The sequence below is a fragment of the Giraffa tippelskirchi genome, chromosome 3 (assembly GCF_054371585.1).
Source record: "Giraffa tippelskirchi isolate mGirTip1 chromosome 3, T2T-mGirTip1v1.2.pri, whole genome shotgun sequence".
NCBI classification, from domain to species: domain Eukaryota; kingdom Metazoa; phylum Chordata; class Mammalia; order Artiodactyla; family Giraffidae; genus Giraffa; species Giraffa tippelskirchi.
In genome coordinates, this window is record NC_137277.1 from 157,242,693 (window position 1) to 157,262,025 (window position 19,333).

The 19,333-nt window shown below is 35.8% G+C and overlaps 1 protein-coding gene across 2 annotated transcripts in view; it reads right to left on the reverse strand.

Annotated features, from left to right (window-relative positions):
• Window positions 1-1,122: 1,122 nt before the first annotated feature.
• The window catches only part of ERBB4 (erb-b2 receptor tyrosine kinase 4), a 1,244,626-nt gene continuing 1,226,415 nt past the window's right edge, over window positions 1,123-19,333 (reverse strand). For both annotated transcript variants that reach the window (XM_081582978.1, XM_081582977.1), the window contains 3 exons: window positions 9,315-9,362; window positions 8,212-8,509; window positions 1,123-4,906 (listed from right to left, as the gene is read on the reverse strand). In XM_081582978.1, coding sequence (XP_081439104.1) covers window positions 4,461-4,906; window positions 8,212-8,509; window positions 9,315-9,362 — 792 coding nt within the window. In that variant the 3' untranslated portion in view covers window positions 1,123-4,460. The remainder of the gene's footprint in view (window positions 4,907-8,211; window positions 8,510-9,314; window positions 9,363-19,333) is intronic.

Below are 19,333 nucleotides of genomic sequence, written 5' to 3' on the forward strand. Positions count from 1 at the left end.
AAACTCTACAAGGTGGTGTTTTGCAAAACAAATCTGAAAATTTTCTCTTTACACAGAAAACATTTTACAAGCAGTCAAGGAATAAGAGAATGGGAAAATAATTGTAATGCTTTAAAGCAAGTTTTCATAAGTGAAACTCACTTTTTATATGCCTACTTTCAGCTAAACCTAACAAATAATAAATTTAAATGACAAACAATTTTTTACTACACAAAATCCATCCTACGTTTTCATATTCTGCATTTTATTTTGCTACATTATTTTTGTGATTAGTTTCCTAGTTTGATTTATTTAATAGTATTAAAATCATTTAACATCTGTTAACCTAACTAAGTCTACATCTTACAGCATTATCATGGTTCTGCCCAGATATATACAAGCTTTCATGGTCACCTTTTCTATTACCTTATGAACTACATATACTAGTTAAATAATCAACATTTATAGATGGATGAATAATTCAAGTTTTGAAATAAAGTTTAGCTAGCTCTAGAAAAACATGTATTTACATCCTTCCCTGTCAGGCTTAACCAATTTCCTTTTTTTTTTTTTTTTTAAATTTTTGACACTTCAAAAAGCATGTTGATAACCCTTCCAACTTCATCTACGAGCGGAACCTCACAGTCCTTCTGGTTTGTCCTAGGCATTGGAAATATACACGATCTTCATGCCAAGTCCTGATTTACAAGGTATTAACACACACATTACACACTTAAAATAACACTATTTCTCCTCTCCAGCTACAAATACTCATTCTTCCTGATCTACTAAGAAAACAATCTCAAATTTTTAGTTTATACGTTTTAATCTGATTTGAGTTTTGCATTGATTTTTTATTCCATGTCAAGAATATTACCCGAGAAAGAACTCTGCTCCTCAACTGTGCCACTAGTATTTGGAAAATCAACTGTTATTCAGTAGTTTAAGCACCTCTTTGTGGTTCAGGATGCTTTGTGGTTTGGGGTCTACCTTGGTTTAGAAGACATCTTTTCTTACCTATCTAAGAACTACTGCCCTGAACAACCAATTAGTAATACAGTTTTTCTTACCCAGATATAAGATTTCCCAAGATAGGTATAAGCTACAAGATTCGATGATTTTAAAAAAACACAGTCTGTGTAATTTGACTATTTTCTTCAAATTTATTTAATTAGTTCTGCATATTTGCATTAATACAACTAGCCTGCAATAATCTGATATCCCGATGCACTTTGAAGGCTTTAATTGGCATTTTAAAATTTCACTCTATTGATTAAGTTATTCTTTGGAACAAATAAACTTTTTTTTTTCTCTCTCTCATACACTTTGAAATGTGTTTTCCTGGGGGACAAAAATAAAACAAGAGAGAAACTCTAAAACAATTGAAATCAAGTATGTACTAGAGAAATCATTCAAAAGGAACAATTAGATTCTTGTGAAGCATTTTAGGTCATTTTGGATTATACCTGCATCTATCTCCAGCTATTAGTACCTGTTATGTAAAAGTCTTATGTTCCCAGGATGAAGGAGGCACTACCTTTACTGAAGATATTTCTATTACCTTTACAGTAAAATACTTTTCTTTCCTTCTCTAAGTGATTCTGCTTCTCACTTCCCCCCCAAAACCATATGAATATCGTAAATCAGGAGAAAATGTCAAGCTCTAGTATCCAACAAGGATACTGTCAGTGATAAGTTGGTACATATTTATTTAGAAAAAGAGGCTTCTATCTAAACTTCCATAAATGATGATGAGGGGACTGCTTTTCCTGGAGACTCCTCTGACTGGGTGGAAGAACTCTGAGCTCTTAGGCTGTGGCCTGAATCATTCTGTCTTCACCCCTGGGAAATTCGTGTTTGAACTTCACTGTAAGAGCTCACATAAAACCCCTCCTTACTCGACCTCATTCTTTTAGCTTCCCTCACTTTTCATAACTTTGGAAGAAATCAATCCCAATGTCTCCAGTGTTCATCTATTGCTGATTTAATGGTTAAGTTAGAATCCAGAAATGACACTTAGCCAGTGATACAATACCCTTCTAGACCAGTTTGCGTCTGGATGATAACACTGAAACTGTCCTGTGTGTTACCTTCAGTAACTTGTGGGATGTTTCACTCATGTCCCAGATGAGTTCACAGAAGATCTTTTAACAAATAGCTGATTTTATATGATTGTTCAAAAAAGAGTCCATGCAATTGTATTCTTTGAATTATAAAAAAAAATTAAATGTCATTCCAAATACATTTTAATTGTAAAATTTTAAAGTTAAGAGATAGTATTGCATTTATCTGGGTGTTCCCATAACACAGTGCTTTTAGTAGACTATAAATAAATATGAGTTGAAAAATAAGGGAGCTGAATGGGTGGAGAAACTTACTTTTTCAAAATAGGCAGAAACCTAGATTTCTTGTCATTTTTTTTTCTACTCTTTCCCATGGAGATTTTTAGTCTGTTTTCAATTAGGTGATACATTCTGAAGAAGGAAATGGCAACCCACTCCAGTATTTTTGCTTGGAGAATCTCATGGATGGAGGAGCCTGGTGGGTTAAAGTCCATGGGGTCGCAAGAGTCGGACACGACTTAGCGACTAAACTACCACCACCAGGTGATACATTCAAATTCCCAATACTTTATCACTGGAAAGAAATATTTTTTACAAAATTCCAAATAAGTTAGGGCAGATTTTCCTAGAAGGGGCAGATTTATATCCAATTTTTCTAATTCCTGACCTGAGGCCTCCATTTTTCTGAAAACTCAACCCCATCATTTGTTTCTATTGCTCATCTTAACTCAACAGGTATTCTTCAAAATGATACACAATAAAGATGGCTCTAAAACTAGAGCTGTTTGAAGAAAAAGAGTTATCATATAAAGTATCAAAAGGGTAGTATGTTTCATATTAAAATAATTACATGAGAAATTTTTTTCACATTTATTTACAACTTTAACCCAAGGATCTATCTGTAAGCAGTGAATGTTTATTTCTTTTTGTTATACCAATTCGTGTGCAAAGTTACCTTCCACTTAATATAAATAAGAGTCTTATACTAAAAATTCCATGGAATTTAAGCCAATCCTTACTTGCATTCCTTCAAATGGAGTGTACAAACTGGACAACTTTCCTCATGTAGAAAATGTGATATTACATGTGGAACATGTGCTGACTCTTTTACCATAATCCCCTGATACTGTTCCAAAATCCTAACTTGCTTGGTTTGGCATTTCCACAGTCTTTCTTTATCTTAGCTCTTTAAGAAATGTACTCAAATGCATTATTTTGCTGGTTGCTTCCATATTGCTTCATTCAAAATCCAAAATGAAGTTCAGAAAGAGAACAAATAAAATTACAGCTCAAGTGCAAACTACATTTCTGAGTATCTGCCAGGTATACATACTCAGTCCAGTGTGTTTCTTCCAGTTCAAAGGATTCCCCATTGGACCACCCCTGAAAGTGTCAGTAGTTTTCATGAACCACGCAGAACTGTCTCTTAGTTTCCCTTCTATTCTTAACATTATTACTACCTGTCAAGTACTGTCTTTCATAGAGGGGAAGAAAATGTTGAAGAATATAAAGAAATGGAGGGAGGAGAGTCCATATTCAATACTGTAAAACACAAAAGCTAGATTTAATGTTATAGTTGACAAATACCTTGGCCTCCCCTTCTAATTTTAAAGACTGTATATTTAAAATAGTGGCCATTTCACCATATTAAAATATCTCTTTTTACAATTCTTTCAATTTATAGCAACACCTAAGAAGGTTTGATGTAAAAATCTTTGCAATTACAAATTAAAGCTGAGGATAAGGGAGAAAGTAATATAAAGAGACAGATCAAAGCAAAACGAAGTGATAAAACAAAAAAGCTCCCCAAACGTAATTACTGGTTATAACTTGGATGAAGATTCAAAAATCATGAAAGCTGAGTTGGCCATTCTTGTTTGTCAAGACTGGTGGAGAAAGAGTTTGGATTTTCAATCTTAAGTTACTATGATACATTATAGAAAAGGTTATCGTTTTGTTCTACTGAAAACGTCATTAGGATTACCAGGGATGCTGAAAACATATGGATCAGTTCCTGCAGATAGGAACAGATAGCTTGGATCTTTCAAGCATCTGCTTTGAAAGAAAGGAAGGAAGGAATAAAAAGAAAAAAAATGGGGCGGGGGGAAACGTTGAGAATTAGTTTGACAGCAGTCTGTATTGCCTCCTCTTTGCATGTCCTTTTCTAGCTGTTCCAGTCTCCTGGCCAACCCATACAGAGAAATGAAGAAACAGTGTGGTTCCTCCTCTCTTTCTCTTTCAGTCCTTCCTTCTAATGTTCAAGTTAGATAAGCACAAAATTAGCATTGCATCTCTACAGCTTCCACTGGGAAGTGTCAAAACTACTGGCCTTGGGAGGAGAAGGAAGAAAACAAGAGAAAGAGAGGCGGCGGGAAATTGGAGTGGGCGTGTCTCTCCATCTGGAAACCACTGCAGAGCTCACACCACAGTATTCCGGTGTCTGTAGGGCGGCGGAGGCAGCACAGTGCCTGGCTTCAGCGAGAACTCAGAGAGGTATTCGGGATTCTCTGCCACGATAGGCCGGATCCGTCCATTTTGTTTATAAAAATATTTTGTGCTGTACTCCTGCAGGTAGTCTGGGTGCTGAAGGGTGCTCCGAGGTGGCAGGCTGTGGTTCCAGTAGTCAGGGTTGTCGAATGCTTTCTTGGCCTTCTCTGGCACAGACAGTACGCTGTTCTTCAGGTACTCGGCCTTCCCCAAGGCGTTGGCAAAGGTGTTGAGGTACAGCGGCTCGTTCACATACTCATCCTCTGCCTTGGGTGGACCACTGGAAGCGCTGTGGTATTCGGGATTATCCAAAGCCTGAAGGTCTCCATTTTTCCTCCGAGAAACGAAAGGGTTCTCCTCGACAGGGTTCAGGTATTCTGATGGAATACAAAAGTATCAGTTAACATCTACTTTCTGGAAAATGTAATTCCGGCCATGGTTATACAGGACGGTTAGTTTCCTTTTCCAGAACAATAAAGCCACAGGTTTCATGAATTTTCCCCAAAACTATTTTGTTGATTACAACTGTCATAGGAAAGAGGAGTAAGTGGGCAAAAAATGTTAGTGACAAAACAAGGCACCAACAGGGCCAACGTCAGAGTTCCTGAACCCTAGACTGTTCTTCTTTCCTTCTAATTATATTTGTCTCTCCTACATATTGGAGAAGGAACATGGCAACCCACTCCAGTATCTTTGCCAGGAGAGGTCCCTGGACAGAGGACCCTGTCGGGGTACAGTCCACGGGGTCGCAAATGGTCAGAAACGACTGAGCGACTCACACTCCTACACATGTGGCCGGTTGTTTAAATGCTTCTGTTTTTTAGAAGTTAGTCATTTCTGTTAGAAAATAAAACAACCTATCAGGATTAAATAGCCTTTATCTGTGAAGAAGTGAGAATTTTAAAAATAGTATTGGAAAATCAAGATTAACTCCATGCCATAATAAATGAATGAAGTGAAAGAATAATATTTCTTATTCTATGTATTTGCTAGGAATGTCTGCCTAAATAATAAGGGTTTGATTATAGATGTTCCCTCAGAAAGATAAACACACAGGAAAGAAAACATCTAAGGAAAAGACTCAACTAATCAAATCAGATAAATAGCTAACATGCTTTTAAATTGACTTGCTTGATAGTATACAAACTTAACATATAATTGTAACATTTATTTCCAATGGCTAATCATAATCATAAGATAGCAAACTATTAGTTTGAATCATATGAAATTGCTGTTTTATAGGTTGAAACCAGTCTTAGAGCGGCTATTTTGTGTGATTCAATATAATAAATTTATCTATAATATGTATTGCCCTATAATTTTTTTTAAATGCTGCTAATTAATACTGCTTCCTTCAAGTTTAATTCTACCCCTCTGTTTATAGTGTAGACTATCTGTAGACATATCTACACATATGTAGCATATCCTCTTTTTAAATATATGCACAAAAATGACACATTAGCTATTCCTATTTTGGTGTCAGGGTAGGAAGAGGGCCTGTTTGTTGAGATACTACCATTTTGAAACAAACTTCCTATCCCCCATACTAAACTTGACACAGAGAAAGACAAATCTTATCAATCCAGGGTTATTTTTCCCTGGATATAGAGTTGTTGGATATAGTTAACTATTTAGCATCATGTGCAAGAGACAGTAATGAAAAATCCCATGGACAGAGGAGCCTGATGGGCTACAGTCCGTGGGGTCACAAAGAGTTGGACATGACTGAGTACTGAGCAAAAAGTAATAATAATAATGAACATCCTACCATCAAATTCACAGATTACAGTTCAGTATCTTACAAGGCACTATCACTTCATCCTCACAACGATCCTGTGAAAAAGACATGCAAGCTGTATTTTTCCAGCTTTATAGACAGAAAATTGAGATTAAATGATGTATGAAGGATACAATTAGTGTTGAACTAGAATTCAAATTCCCTAACTCATGTTGAAGGATCTTCTTGTTCTATGGCATGGTTTTCACTGTTGCCCTTATAGGAGTAGGTTGAACTTCACACTTCATCACAAGTTGTAATTTGAATGGGTCTCAAAGCTACTGTCATTTTAAGAAACATATATTAAAAAAAACCTATAAGGGAGTCAGAATTGGATTTCTCTTACCAGATTCCTGAACCTTCTCCATTGAAAATATAGATATGTCTATACTAAAATTATCTGCTCTCTGAGAACTGGGCTAGAATAAAATAACCTTCTATAGAAACGTGGGTTTCTTAGTACACAGAGATAAAATCTGGGGATGATCTACCTATTGTGAGTTTACACAGACTGACTTGCTTTTCTCTTGGAAGGTTCAAGGTACATTTTCTCAATGCAATCTGCTTATCTATCGTCCTAATGCAAATTTGTATAGCCTTGTGGTTCTGTAGACAGGAACAGTTTTATGGTTGAGTTGAGAATCTTCCCAGGGAACGTTCCACTTTCTGAAGGATCTGCCAAATCTTCCCAAAACCTACATTTGTGTCACTACTGGGCTACTCAAACATCCAATTCTTCATTACAGTAATACTTTCATACATGTGGAAGTAGATATATTTTAATAGGTTATTGATAATATGTACTTAGTGATGCCTTAATTGCATATTACAAAAGTGAATATAGCTACATATTAAGGGAGGTAAAGGACCTTCGTGCTGCTGCTGCTGCTGCTAAGTCACTTCAGTCGTGTCCGACTCTGTGCGACTCCAAAGACAGCAGCCCACCAGGCTCCTTCGTCCCTGGGATTCTCCAGGCAAGAATATTGGAGTGGGTTGCCATTTCCTTCTCCAGTGCATGAAAGTGAAAAGTGAAAGTGGAGTCGCTCAGTCGTGTCTGACTCTTCGCGACCCCATGGGCTGCAGCCTACCAGGCTCCTCCGTCCATGGGGTTTCCCAGGCAAGAGTACTTCATACAGAGTCTTACAATATAATTTACTGTGACACCGAAGACTCTGGGACATAGTCATCAGTTTTTAATAACAGTCATCCATCTTCTCTTTTTTCTGATGCTGTTAACACAGAAGGAAAGAGGATTTTTTCAAAATTGAAATTTATTTGGATATTTAACATTCCTACTACTAACTTTGTAAAGTAATTGCTGTGATTCCTAAAACCATAAACTATGAATATTTTCAAGATGTGATGGTATACATATAAGTATATGGATGGCCAGAACTTTAATTTTTGAAATGTACCCTATCAGAAGTCATAATTTCCTATAATAAGCTGGGTCATTTAAATGACACCATTTTAATGCATCAATCAAATCTTTTATTGGTGCCATCAAAAGCTTTGGACACTTTTACCAATAATACCAGTTTTTATGATCACCAGTGGAGCAAGGGTTCTGAAATCTTGTGATATGCTACCTCATTTAAATATTCCAATAAAGTTATGTTTATATCAGTGCTTCTCAAGCTTAATTGTGCATAAAAGTCTCCTGGGGATCTTGTTAAAATGCAGATTCCTAATCAAGTGGGGTCTGAGATCTAGTTTCTAAAAAAGCCCTTACATGATGTGGATGCTGTTAATTCAGATAGCCTACTAGGAGTAGCAGTGTCTAGGCCTTTTGTGGGTCACAAATGTTACACAGGCAAATGGTTTGGCAATTTCACTTCTAGACTTTGCTTATGTTGATGAAAGTAAATGTCAAATGGCAATCATTTCTGAGCATTCTGCTTGTACCTTGTTTGGGTTTGTCTCGCATAGGAGTCATGTAACCTTCTTCGTCCAGCTCTCCTCGTGGGCTCCGTTCTGGGGCGAACACTGTGGGGTCAGCGCTGTATCTCTGGGTGCTGCTGTCCTCTTGGACATGGGGTGCCACGGACTTGCGTAAGGTGCCATTACAGCAGGAGTCATCAAAAATCTCTGCGGTAGCCCCCTGAGCAATGGGGGCTTCTGGGATTGTGCTGGTGGTGGCCCTGTAGGGCATGGGCACTCCTTGTTCTGCAGCGAAACCCCCATCTCGGTAGACAAACTGGTTCTGTCAATAGTAGAAACACATTTGGACCAAAGTTATTGGGAGGAATAGCAATCAAAAATATGGATTTTAATAAACAAAAGAATACAGAAGTTTGTCTTTCAGAGCAAAGTCAGAGTTTGTTAAGTGTTTTTTTCCCCCCTAATAGTTAATGAGTCTGAGTTATCGACTAGAAACACCTAAAATTCCAATTTTGTCCTATAAAGTAAATCAATTGTGGGAAGACAATTTGGAAATATATGTTTTAATTTTACTAACCACCTAACATATGGTCTAATAAAAAGTATTTCACATTCTTTCCCACAACTGCCTATTTTTAATGTAAAAATTCAAAGTGAATTTTCAAGACAAATGGCAATGTCATTAACTATAGGCAGTTGCCATTATAAACAGAAGCACAGTGATGAAATTTGAATAATGATAGTTCCTTATTGCCTTCTAGTCTGTTGTTACTATAATTTTGAGTTTATAGTATGTAACTGGAAAATCATCACTGAAATTCTGACTTTTTAGCACGAGACCTATAATCATGGAAATAAAGATAACCTCCTCACCCAGAAACATAATGTATGAGCCCAGGTAAATTTTTCAGATGAAAATCAAAAGCTACTGTAGATGCATAATATCTCAGCTCTGGATTATCTACGAGATAAAACATCTACATAGGCAGCTACACAAGCTACAGTAAATCCTTAACTCACTGTTGGCAAAGGCAAAATGAGGAAATTATGGTGAGACGAGAGAGAGGAAATATGATAGGCAAAGACCAAAAATCCTAAAAGATGAAGGTTGATTGTGAAATACTTACTCCTGACATAGGGGTGTAGGCAGGAGGAGGGCTGTGTCCAATTTCACTCTAATAGGAAAGAAAAATGGAATGATGGATATAATAAGGGGTGATATGAATGGAAAAAAAAGAAAAGAAAAAGAAAAGCCACATGAATTGTATGAACCAAAAGGGAACACATGCACAACAGTGATGTTTGCTAAACAGTAAAATTTTATGTACTCTGATCTCAAGAAAGTTTATTTATATATTTTGAGGATATTATATATAATTCAATCCCTGTAAAGGAAAATTAAAAAGAAAAATTTTAAATGCATTAAAAATTATGTTGACAATAAATATTCTTCTGATGAACCCTGGAAGAAAGAGAAAAGCAGTAAATAATAAACTAGAGTTATAAACAAGGAATGCTTTCCTTTGTTATACTTTAGATGACTGGAATGATCACATATCACCGCATTAGCTTTTTTCCTATAAGAAGCTTATCTAAAAAGAGAGAGAAGTAGATTGCAATTTTCTGGGAATAATTTTTGTTATCAAATTACATCTATTTTTTACCACTTCAGCTAAGGGTCAGCTTCTCAACCTTTTCTTATAGAAAGGGTAAATAATATTTTCTCATTAGTCTTTTTTTAAGTGAACTAACAGCAGAAAATCTTGAAAAATTGGTTTCTTTCCTAGAAACATGCTTTACAAACATTACTTTTATGTATTTAGAATCAGTTGAAATTAGATTGCAATGAGAAAAAAAAGCCAAAAAGACATATTCTTATGGCTTATAACTCTAACCTATGGGTTAAATAAAAGTCAATATAAAAATATGATAAAATATTAAAGATAACTTTCTTTAGGCTAAGTACAGGAGATATATGAATGCCACTTCTGTTTCAAAATGATTGAAAAATACCAATCATCTATTAAACACATTTCTTAAGAAACCACTATCTGTGTATGCACAAGGCACTTTTCGAGGCACTTGAAATAATGAATAATGAAGATAAAAACAGTTGGTTTTGTGAACCTTTCATTCTATACCTTCTGGCTTTAAGTGAACAGAGATGACTAAAATAAACTTCAAAGACAACATCTTGAAACGTCTATAAAACAGAGCTAAATCTGATTCCAGGTCGATGTTTTTATAATTTATAGATTGACAGAACAACCTAAGAATATGGTCCCACAGAGATTAACTGTTCAATACAAATTAATAGCAACTAGATAACAGAATTTTCCTTAACTGAGTCTTCTGAACTTGAGGGAACAAGCTCTGAGCACCTATACTGAGTTTAGATTTTAACTCTGCCCATAACTGAGTCACGTACATGATGGTATAGAAAATGTTTACCTCTTTCTTTCTCTAGTAACATAACTAACAACACACTGAAGATTATAACATGGAAACTTGTATATATTTGTTATGCAATGCATAGGAGGAGCTTTGTAGAATAGACAGATTGTTGTATGGTGTTGTTGAGACTGAGCTCCAGTCCCAATTATGGTGATGTGGTCAATCATGAAATATCTCATTTTCATCCTTGGCCTCTCTACCTTATTCTTAATGAAGATACCTATTCTTAATGGAGAAATAAGATATTTTACATATAAATAAACTTTGTAAGCTCTGCACTATTATACAAATGTAGAGGATATACAAAATTTAAATGTTCACACCTGCTAAATCAGATTTTTAAAGTCAAGCAATCAAACTGCCAAGGCTTCTCATCAAAGAAGCATTTTTAAATGCTTACCTGTCTTCCACATCACCTGAAATATATTTTGCTATCTTTCAGAAAGTTATGAAATCTAATTCATTTGTTCATAAATTTGAGAAAGAAATTTTCCATATAATCCAGTGATATGTAAAATAGAGAGCTGGTACAAAAATATGATGACGATGATACCCGCCTGCTGGAACTTTATCATATTACAAATCTTGGCTTTACCCTTTCATTAAACTTGAATTATTTGGCAAGCACTTAGTAAGTATTTGTTAAATTTCTATGATAAAAGCATAGGGATATGTTAGATACTGGAGATATCATGATATACTAGGAAAGGCCAGTGGCCTTTCCCAGTTTACACTATATGATCAAAAATTTCCTGAGATTGTTGAAAGAAAAAAACAAGAGTAAAGTGAGGCTGGAGTGAATTTATTTCAATTCTATGATTATATATTAAAAGGCAAAGTATTTCAAAGTATTCATAATCACCAGTGTTCCTTTGACCTCTTATTTGCAACAGTTGTTATACTGGGTAATGTTTGAATTGTGGCTGAAAAAAATAGCACTGCCTGCTACATGTTCAGTATTTTATAAAACTTGAGAAATAAATGATCAAAAGAATAACTTACAAGTCATTCTTCATCAGGAAATACTTTATTATCTATATTCATTATCTGGGCTAGGCCATCTTCAATTGTAAAGGCGTCATATTAAAAATAACTAGACCTCTTGCAGATAGTGTTTTCCAAGACAGGAAGTGTGGCCATGCTTTATTTGAATGCATCTGCTGTCGTGCATTAATAAGTCTTTCCATCAGCAACCTGCCAACTCTGCTTCTGGACACACTGCCAGATACCATCACAGTAATAAGAGTATCTTCATGTTCTTCCTAGTTTTCACCATTAAAATGGGAAAAAATGCTAAGCAAAGTTCCCTTAGTGTTCATTGTTTTTAGGGTTACTGGCTGCTTTTTATGTTTCTGTTTCCATTTTTTCCATTTGCTTTTTTTTCTGTTTTCCATGATAAAAAGCACCTCATTCATATCTCCCTGGAAGGGCAATGCATCTACAAGGGAACATCTGTGAGGCCAATTAGCTGGGCTGGAAATGTGATATAATTGTTGTTTAAATATATTTAAATTACATGTTAATCACTATGTCATAATTTATAGGCTTTGAAAATAACTTTTTGTACTAGAGAGCCAAGCCAGATTTTACTTGTTTTTGCCATTTTTAGTTTGTAACAAGCTCTTCTCATTCCCCACACAACCATCTCCTCAATTCCCCACACTTGAAGAGCTGAACTTTTAATATGGAAAAAATGACAGCTGCAAGTAAATTGGCTGAGTAAAAATTAAGATCCCCATGATCAGAATGAGCTGGAGTGACCTTAACCGTTCTAAGTAGAACAAAGCAGTGCTCTCAGTTAAAAGGCTTTTGTTATTTTATTGTGCCACTTTCTAAACTGTCCATCAAAGCCTGGCTTTGAGGATCTTCAGGAAGCAGCACTGAGTACATGTGTTCAATTAACTGGTGAGGGGATTTATTGTCAGTAGGACAAAGATAGAATGAGGTGGGCTATAAACTGGCAGGTGATATGGAGCTTGTTCCTGGTGGGGAACTATGTAAGGGTGATGAAGAGAGTCAAGTTTAATTTGTGGCCATAATCACTGGGACACTGTATGATTAACTTGGACTCAAATCCCAGGGGTTATAGAGAAGGCAAATGTCAGCAAATATATCAAATACACTACTAAATGGATATTTACATACACCATGTCCTAAAATTTACTTTTCAACTGAACGATAAAAATTTGAACCTTTGTCTTATTGCATGTGCTGCATTTCTCATATTTATTGTTTAAATTAAAATCATTATATTATTCCTAGGAAATTTTACCTTGTTAACTCAGTGAAATTTTAAATTGTTAAATAGATGAATTGTTAACTGTCGTATTTTCAAAAAATATTATACAAATCTCTCTTCTTAGGAAACAAACAAAAGCACATGCTTAATGCCTACTTTCTATTTAAAGATGTGCTTAATGAGAGTTTTTTTAATCTTCAGATAATTGTTACTCTCAATATTAGCCATAGGATTAAAGTTTCTAGGGCTAAGAATCACCCTAAATCCTTTTAACTAAAATGGCATGTCTCTGTATGATGGTGCAAATCCATCAGCACTGATTTATTACCTGGACACTTTCACATAGTAAATATGAAGAGTTCTCAATTTTTTATCCCCTTTGGCATACATCCTTAACACTGATGGGCATTTTTCCATTTCATAGGTCAAGTAGTGGACAGAGAAAATGCTTTTTTTTTTTTTGTACTATGAACAATTTTTGATGTTTGGCTGTAACTCTGTATCTTTTTTACAACTAAGTTCAATACACCAGCGTTTGAGACATTTGGATTTTGAATCTTCATTTTTCATAAGACAACTGGAAGAAAACAAACAAAATGTATTCACATTCCCCAAATCAATAAGACCTGGAGAAGCCTATTAAATTCAGGCAGATGTCTCACATACACGTGCATATGTGTGAACATATATGTTACACAAAATGGTTTTTGTCTGTTTATATGTGTTTATTAATGCACTCATTTATCTATTTAGATTATATGAGATGCTACTTTAAAAAAATTTTTTTACTCTACACAAACAGGGCTTCCCAGGTAGCGCTAAGGTAAAGAACCTGCCTGCCAATCCAGGAGACATAAGAGATGCAGGTTCGATCCCTCGGTTGGGACGATCCCTGGAGGAGGGCATGGCAACCCACTCCAGTATTTTTGCATGGACAGAGGAGCCTATAGTATTCTGGCTGTAGTCTGTAGGGTGACACAGAATCGGACATGACTGAAGAAACTTAGCATGCACACACTCTATACAAACAAAATAATAATGATGATAGAATAATAAAAAATATAATGACATAATATTATAGTAAATAAGTTAATTACAATGACCCTGTGTGCCAGTTGAAGGCATATCAACTTGGGCTTTTATCTTTTTTTCACTTTTCACTAACCCTAGAACTTAATTATAAAGTCCACTCTATTTCACAGATGAATATGTTACTTCTCTTAGGAAAACTGAGAAATAGCAAGGAAGCTAACATGTATTGTAAACCTACCATATGCCACGGACTAGAATATTTTAAGTTTTATTTATTCATATGACCTTTCAAGATAAGTATTATTATTAAAAATTATGACTCCCATTTTTCAGGTGAGAAAACAGGACCAGGGAAGTTTAAAGTCCTTCCCGTGCATAAACACAGCCACTGGCGTATGACTCCCTGAATCTAACACCTTTTCATTATTCCACATGTAGATTTTGACTTCAGCATTTCTATTCTCTGCCCTCTCTGCCACTGCATAATGTCTCAGCTCTTCTCTCAAATAAGATATTATGTTTGTCTTTCTTATGAAAAACTAACCTAAAGGAGAAATTTGAAAAAGTAACTAGACTTAATTATAAAATACTGATAATGGCTTACAATGTTGTCCTCCCATCTTACTTGCATTTTAATTTACTCAAAGGACTTAAACAGGAAAGCTACTAGATGTAGAATGTTAAGTACTAATAGAGAATATATGTGTGTGTTTATATATGTATATATATAAACTATGATTTTAGATCAACAAGACGGACTGTTAAGGAAGAATAGATACTCATATACATGTCTATGTAGATTACTTACCTTACCAACAACCAAAATTAACCCTGAAGCAGGAGGAGATGGTTTTGAATAATGGGAGAGCACAAAGATTTTCCATGACAGCACTCTTGCTTATGGACTTATGATTCCTAGTACAAGCTTAGTCAATAAATTCCTCTTCCTGTTCCACTAAGGGTAAGTAAGCTATTGTATCCTCAGGCAGCAACTCCTGTAGCCTTTCCAAATACTAGTAGAACAAGAGGACATTCCCTGTTTAAATACTCATGGTTAAATGAATCAATAAAATGGGAGCTGAAAACTCCACACTTTATACCTTTCCATATGTTCTTGTTACATGATGAAGTTGAAGAACATTATTAGCATAGTCAAAAAAGAAAGTTTATAAAGAAATGTGATTTTACATTAGGGCCAACATTCCTTAGCTTGATTTTAAGATGAACGATAAGAATTATGTCACCTCTCATGATATTAGTAATCATGTAAAATTTATATCTCTTCATCCTGGGATGAAGATGATAAATATATCTTTATTTTTTGTTCTGGCAACTTTCTTTTTCATCTTTCTTTTGTTCACATTCTTTTTGCCAACATACTGTAATATTTGAACCTTTTCCTAATTATCACTTTAGCTACTAGTTGACATATATATCTAGAAGTCTAAAGAGGAGAACTTCTAGGGGTTTCCTTAAAGATTTCCCAGCAGTTCTTTTCAGTTAGAGAAGGTACAGCCATTTTTCTGAATTTTTAAATTTATCTTTGAGAACATCTAGTTCAACTGCAGTGTCTCTGCTTGAATCTAAAGGAAATCATTAAGCCATTACTGTTTCCAAATTCTCAGGTCATCTGATTAACTTTCTAAGTGCATCCAAAAGTAGTCTGTCTCTTTGCTTGAGTGTTTTTTATCCCAACATCATGAAGATTATTTAGTGAAGATTTCTTAATACATAAAAAAAAATGCATTGATGTCAGGCAACTCTCTTTTTTAAAGAGAACATTACTGTTTTATTATTTTATTTCTCTGATGTTGGTTTTATTTGTTTATTTGTTTCCGACTACATTGCATGGCAGGTGGGATCTTAGATCCTGACCAGGGATCCAATGCACACACCCTGCATTGGAAGTGCAGAGTCTAAACTACTGGATTGCCAGGAAGTCCCCAAGGCCAGGCAGCTTTTGAAGATGAAGATACCATAGACATAAAGCAATTGACCACATGAGGTCCTTCTGTCTCTAGGGTTGTATTCTTGAACTTTTGACATTGAACCATGAGATTTTTAAACAATTACCTAGATTGCCGGGAGAAATATCAATAACCTCAGATATGCAGATGACACCACCCTTATGGCAGAAAGTGAAGAAGAACTAAAGAGCCTCTTGATGAAAGTGAAAGAGGAGAGTGAAAAAGTTGGCTTAAAGCTCAACGTTCAGAAAACTAAGATCATGGCATCTGATCCCATCACTTCATGGGAAATAGATGGGGAAACAGTGGAAACAGTGTCAGACTTTATTTTTTGGGCTCCGAAATCACTGCTGATGGTGATTGCAGCCATGAAATTAAAAGATGTTTACTCCTTGGAAGGAAGGTTATGACCAACCTAGATAGCATATTTGAAAGCAGAGACATTACTTTGCCAACAAAAGTCTGTCTAGTCAAGGCTATGGTTTTTCCAGTGGTCATGTATGGATGGGAGAGTTGGATGGTGAAGAAAGCTGACCGCTGAAGAATTGATGCTTTTGAACTGTGGTGTTGGAGAAGACTCTTGAGAGTCCCTTGGACTGCAAGGAGATCCAACCAGTCCATCCTAGGGGAGATCAGTCCTGGGTGTTCATTGGATGGACTGATGTTGAAGCTGAAACTCCAATACTTTGGCCACCTCATGCGAAGAGTTGACTCATTGGAAAAGACCCTAACACTGGGAAGGATTGGCGGCAGGAGGAGAAGGGGATGACAGAGGATGAGATGGTTGGATGGCATGACTGACTCGATGGACATGGGTTTGGGTAAACTCTGGGAGTTGGTGATGGACATGGAGGCCTGGCATGCTGCATTTCATGGGGTCGCAAAGAGTCGGACATGACTGAGCTACTGAACTGAACTGAACTTGAACCCTCAGTTTATTTAGCTCTCAAAAGGAAAATGGGCTATAATAAAAGTAAAGGGAAAGATCAATTCCAACTATCAAATTACATGTATGTAAAGTGACTATTCTGCCTGAAGTCCATATCATTGATTGCTAAATATTATAAAATATGATTAACATTAAAACAAAAGAATCTTGCAAACTTTTCTCCCATAAACCTTTTTAAAGTGTATGAATTTCTTTTTCTTTTTTCCCTTTTCTCTAAATGGAATATCTGTGGAGTACCTTAGTCTGTATGCAATAAATGATTGTGCTCTGGGGAGGCAAGAGCACATCTGGATGTGACTTTTCTGGTGACTCAGCAGTAAAGAATCCACCTGTCAATGCAGAGACATGGGTTGGATCCCTGGGTTGGGAAGACTGATTGGAGAAGGAAATGGCAACCCACTCCAGTATTCTTGCTTGGGAAATCCCATGGACATGACAGAAGAGCTTGGTGGGCTACAGTTCATGGGGTTGCAAAAGAGTCAGACATGATTCAGTGACTAAACAACAATTATGCACATGCTTATTGTCAATGGACATATTTTCACTTTCATAGTACTCACCTCTATTTATATAATTAGATAATGTATGGAAATTACAGAAATAGCTTAAAAATTAAGTATTCTATAAGGCAAAATGAAAAAAAAAACTATGGGCACTCTGAATGTCATGAATGCCATTACTTTAGAATTTGAAATGCTAAGACTTGGTCTGGGTATAATATGTTTCCTTTTATACTATTGATAAAGATTTACTTAAATCACATTTATGGGGAAACAGTGGAAACAGTGGCTGACTTTATTTTTTGGGGCTCCAAAATCACTGCAGATGGTGAATGCAGCCATGAAATTAAAAGATGCTTACTCCTTGGAAGGAAAGTTATGACCAATCTAGACAGTATATTAAAAAGCAGAGACACTACTTTGTCAACAAAGGTCCGTCTAGTCAAGGTTATGGTTTTTCCAGTAGTCATGTATGGATATGAGAGTTGTTCTATAAAGAAAGCTGAGCGCCAAAGAATTGATGCTTTTGAACTGTGGTGTTGGAGAAGACTCTCGAGAGTCCCTTGGACTGCAAGAAGATCCAACCAGTCCATGCTAAAGGAGATCAGTTCTGGGTGTTCATTGGAAGGTCTGATGTTGAAGCGGAAACTCCAATACTTTGGCCACCTCATGTGAAGTGTTGACTCCTTTGAAAAGACCGTGATGCTGGGAAAGATTGAGGGCAGGAGGAGAAGGGGACGACAGAGGATGAGATGGTTGGATGGCATCACCGACTCAATGGACATGAGTTTGGGTAGACTCTGGAAGTTGGTGATGGGCAGGGAGGCGTGGCGTGCTGTAGTCCATGGGGTCGCAAAGAGCCAGACATGACTAAGGACTAAACTGAACTGAACTGATCTACACACATGTGCATATATGTGTGTGTGTGTATATATATATATATATATATATATATATATATATATATATATATATATATATATGTGTGTATTCATACATACACGAGGAAAATTAATAGCTTAAAACAAGATAACAAAGTTTTATTTATTTCATTCAAACTAACAAATTTTCTTTTATAGGTTGTTAGTTTATTTGTGGGCTTAGTTTTGCTTAGTTTCTTCTCTTTTTCACATGTGGATATTATATATCAGGAAGTAAATCGTATTCATTAAAGCATCATTTACGAGAGTTCCACTTGGAAATGTTTCTTTTGTGGTTATTTGGAGTTATACTATTTACTTAGAAATAATAAGGCAACAGCAAAGCACCTTATATTTCAACCTTCTCTTTAGCAATAATCCAAGCCATAAAAGTTTTTCTAGATATTCAAAATAACTATGACAGTATTTAGAACAATCTGTGTGTGAGAATATAAAAAATATGAAGGGCATAGGTCATGTATTGGGAGATGGAAACAAATAATATAGAAAATACAACTGCAAATTTTATAACTGTGATTTTGGCATGTAGATTTTATTCAGTGTCTTAAATGATAAGTGTTGGCAACAAGCAAACAATTTAACATAATACAGATAATGCTTTCCATATTCCTATCATTTCAACATGGATCAGGTTGGAAATACCTTCAGTTATGCTAGTTTATGCAAATTGTTTATCAGAGAAAAGTGAATTTGTAACAATGGTGGATCAGTCCAACTACTGCTCTTCAGGCTCCGAAGTGGTTCAGCTGTTGCTGTAAGTAAAAAGATTTCTAACCGTCCACCTGGAATTAGGACATCTGGTTTGTGCGAGCTGATCTGAATAATGTACTGTGCATACTCCAGTACAGCTACTGACAGAGCAAACAGTACATGGCTGTCCCATCAGCCCAGAGCAAACACCAGTTACATTTCACAGAAACTGGCTGGTATTTACAACTGATCTGAGCCCAAATGAATATCAGATTGAAGGCAGTACCCCAAGAGAAAAAAACTTTCCCCCACAGCAACTGGTTGCCCATAGTCTAAGGCGTTTATACCATTTTTTAAAATTCCCCAAATGTGAT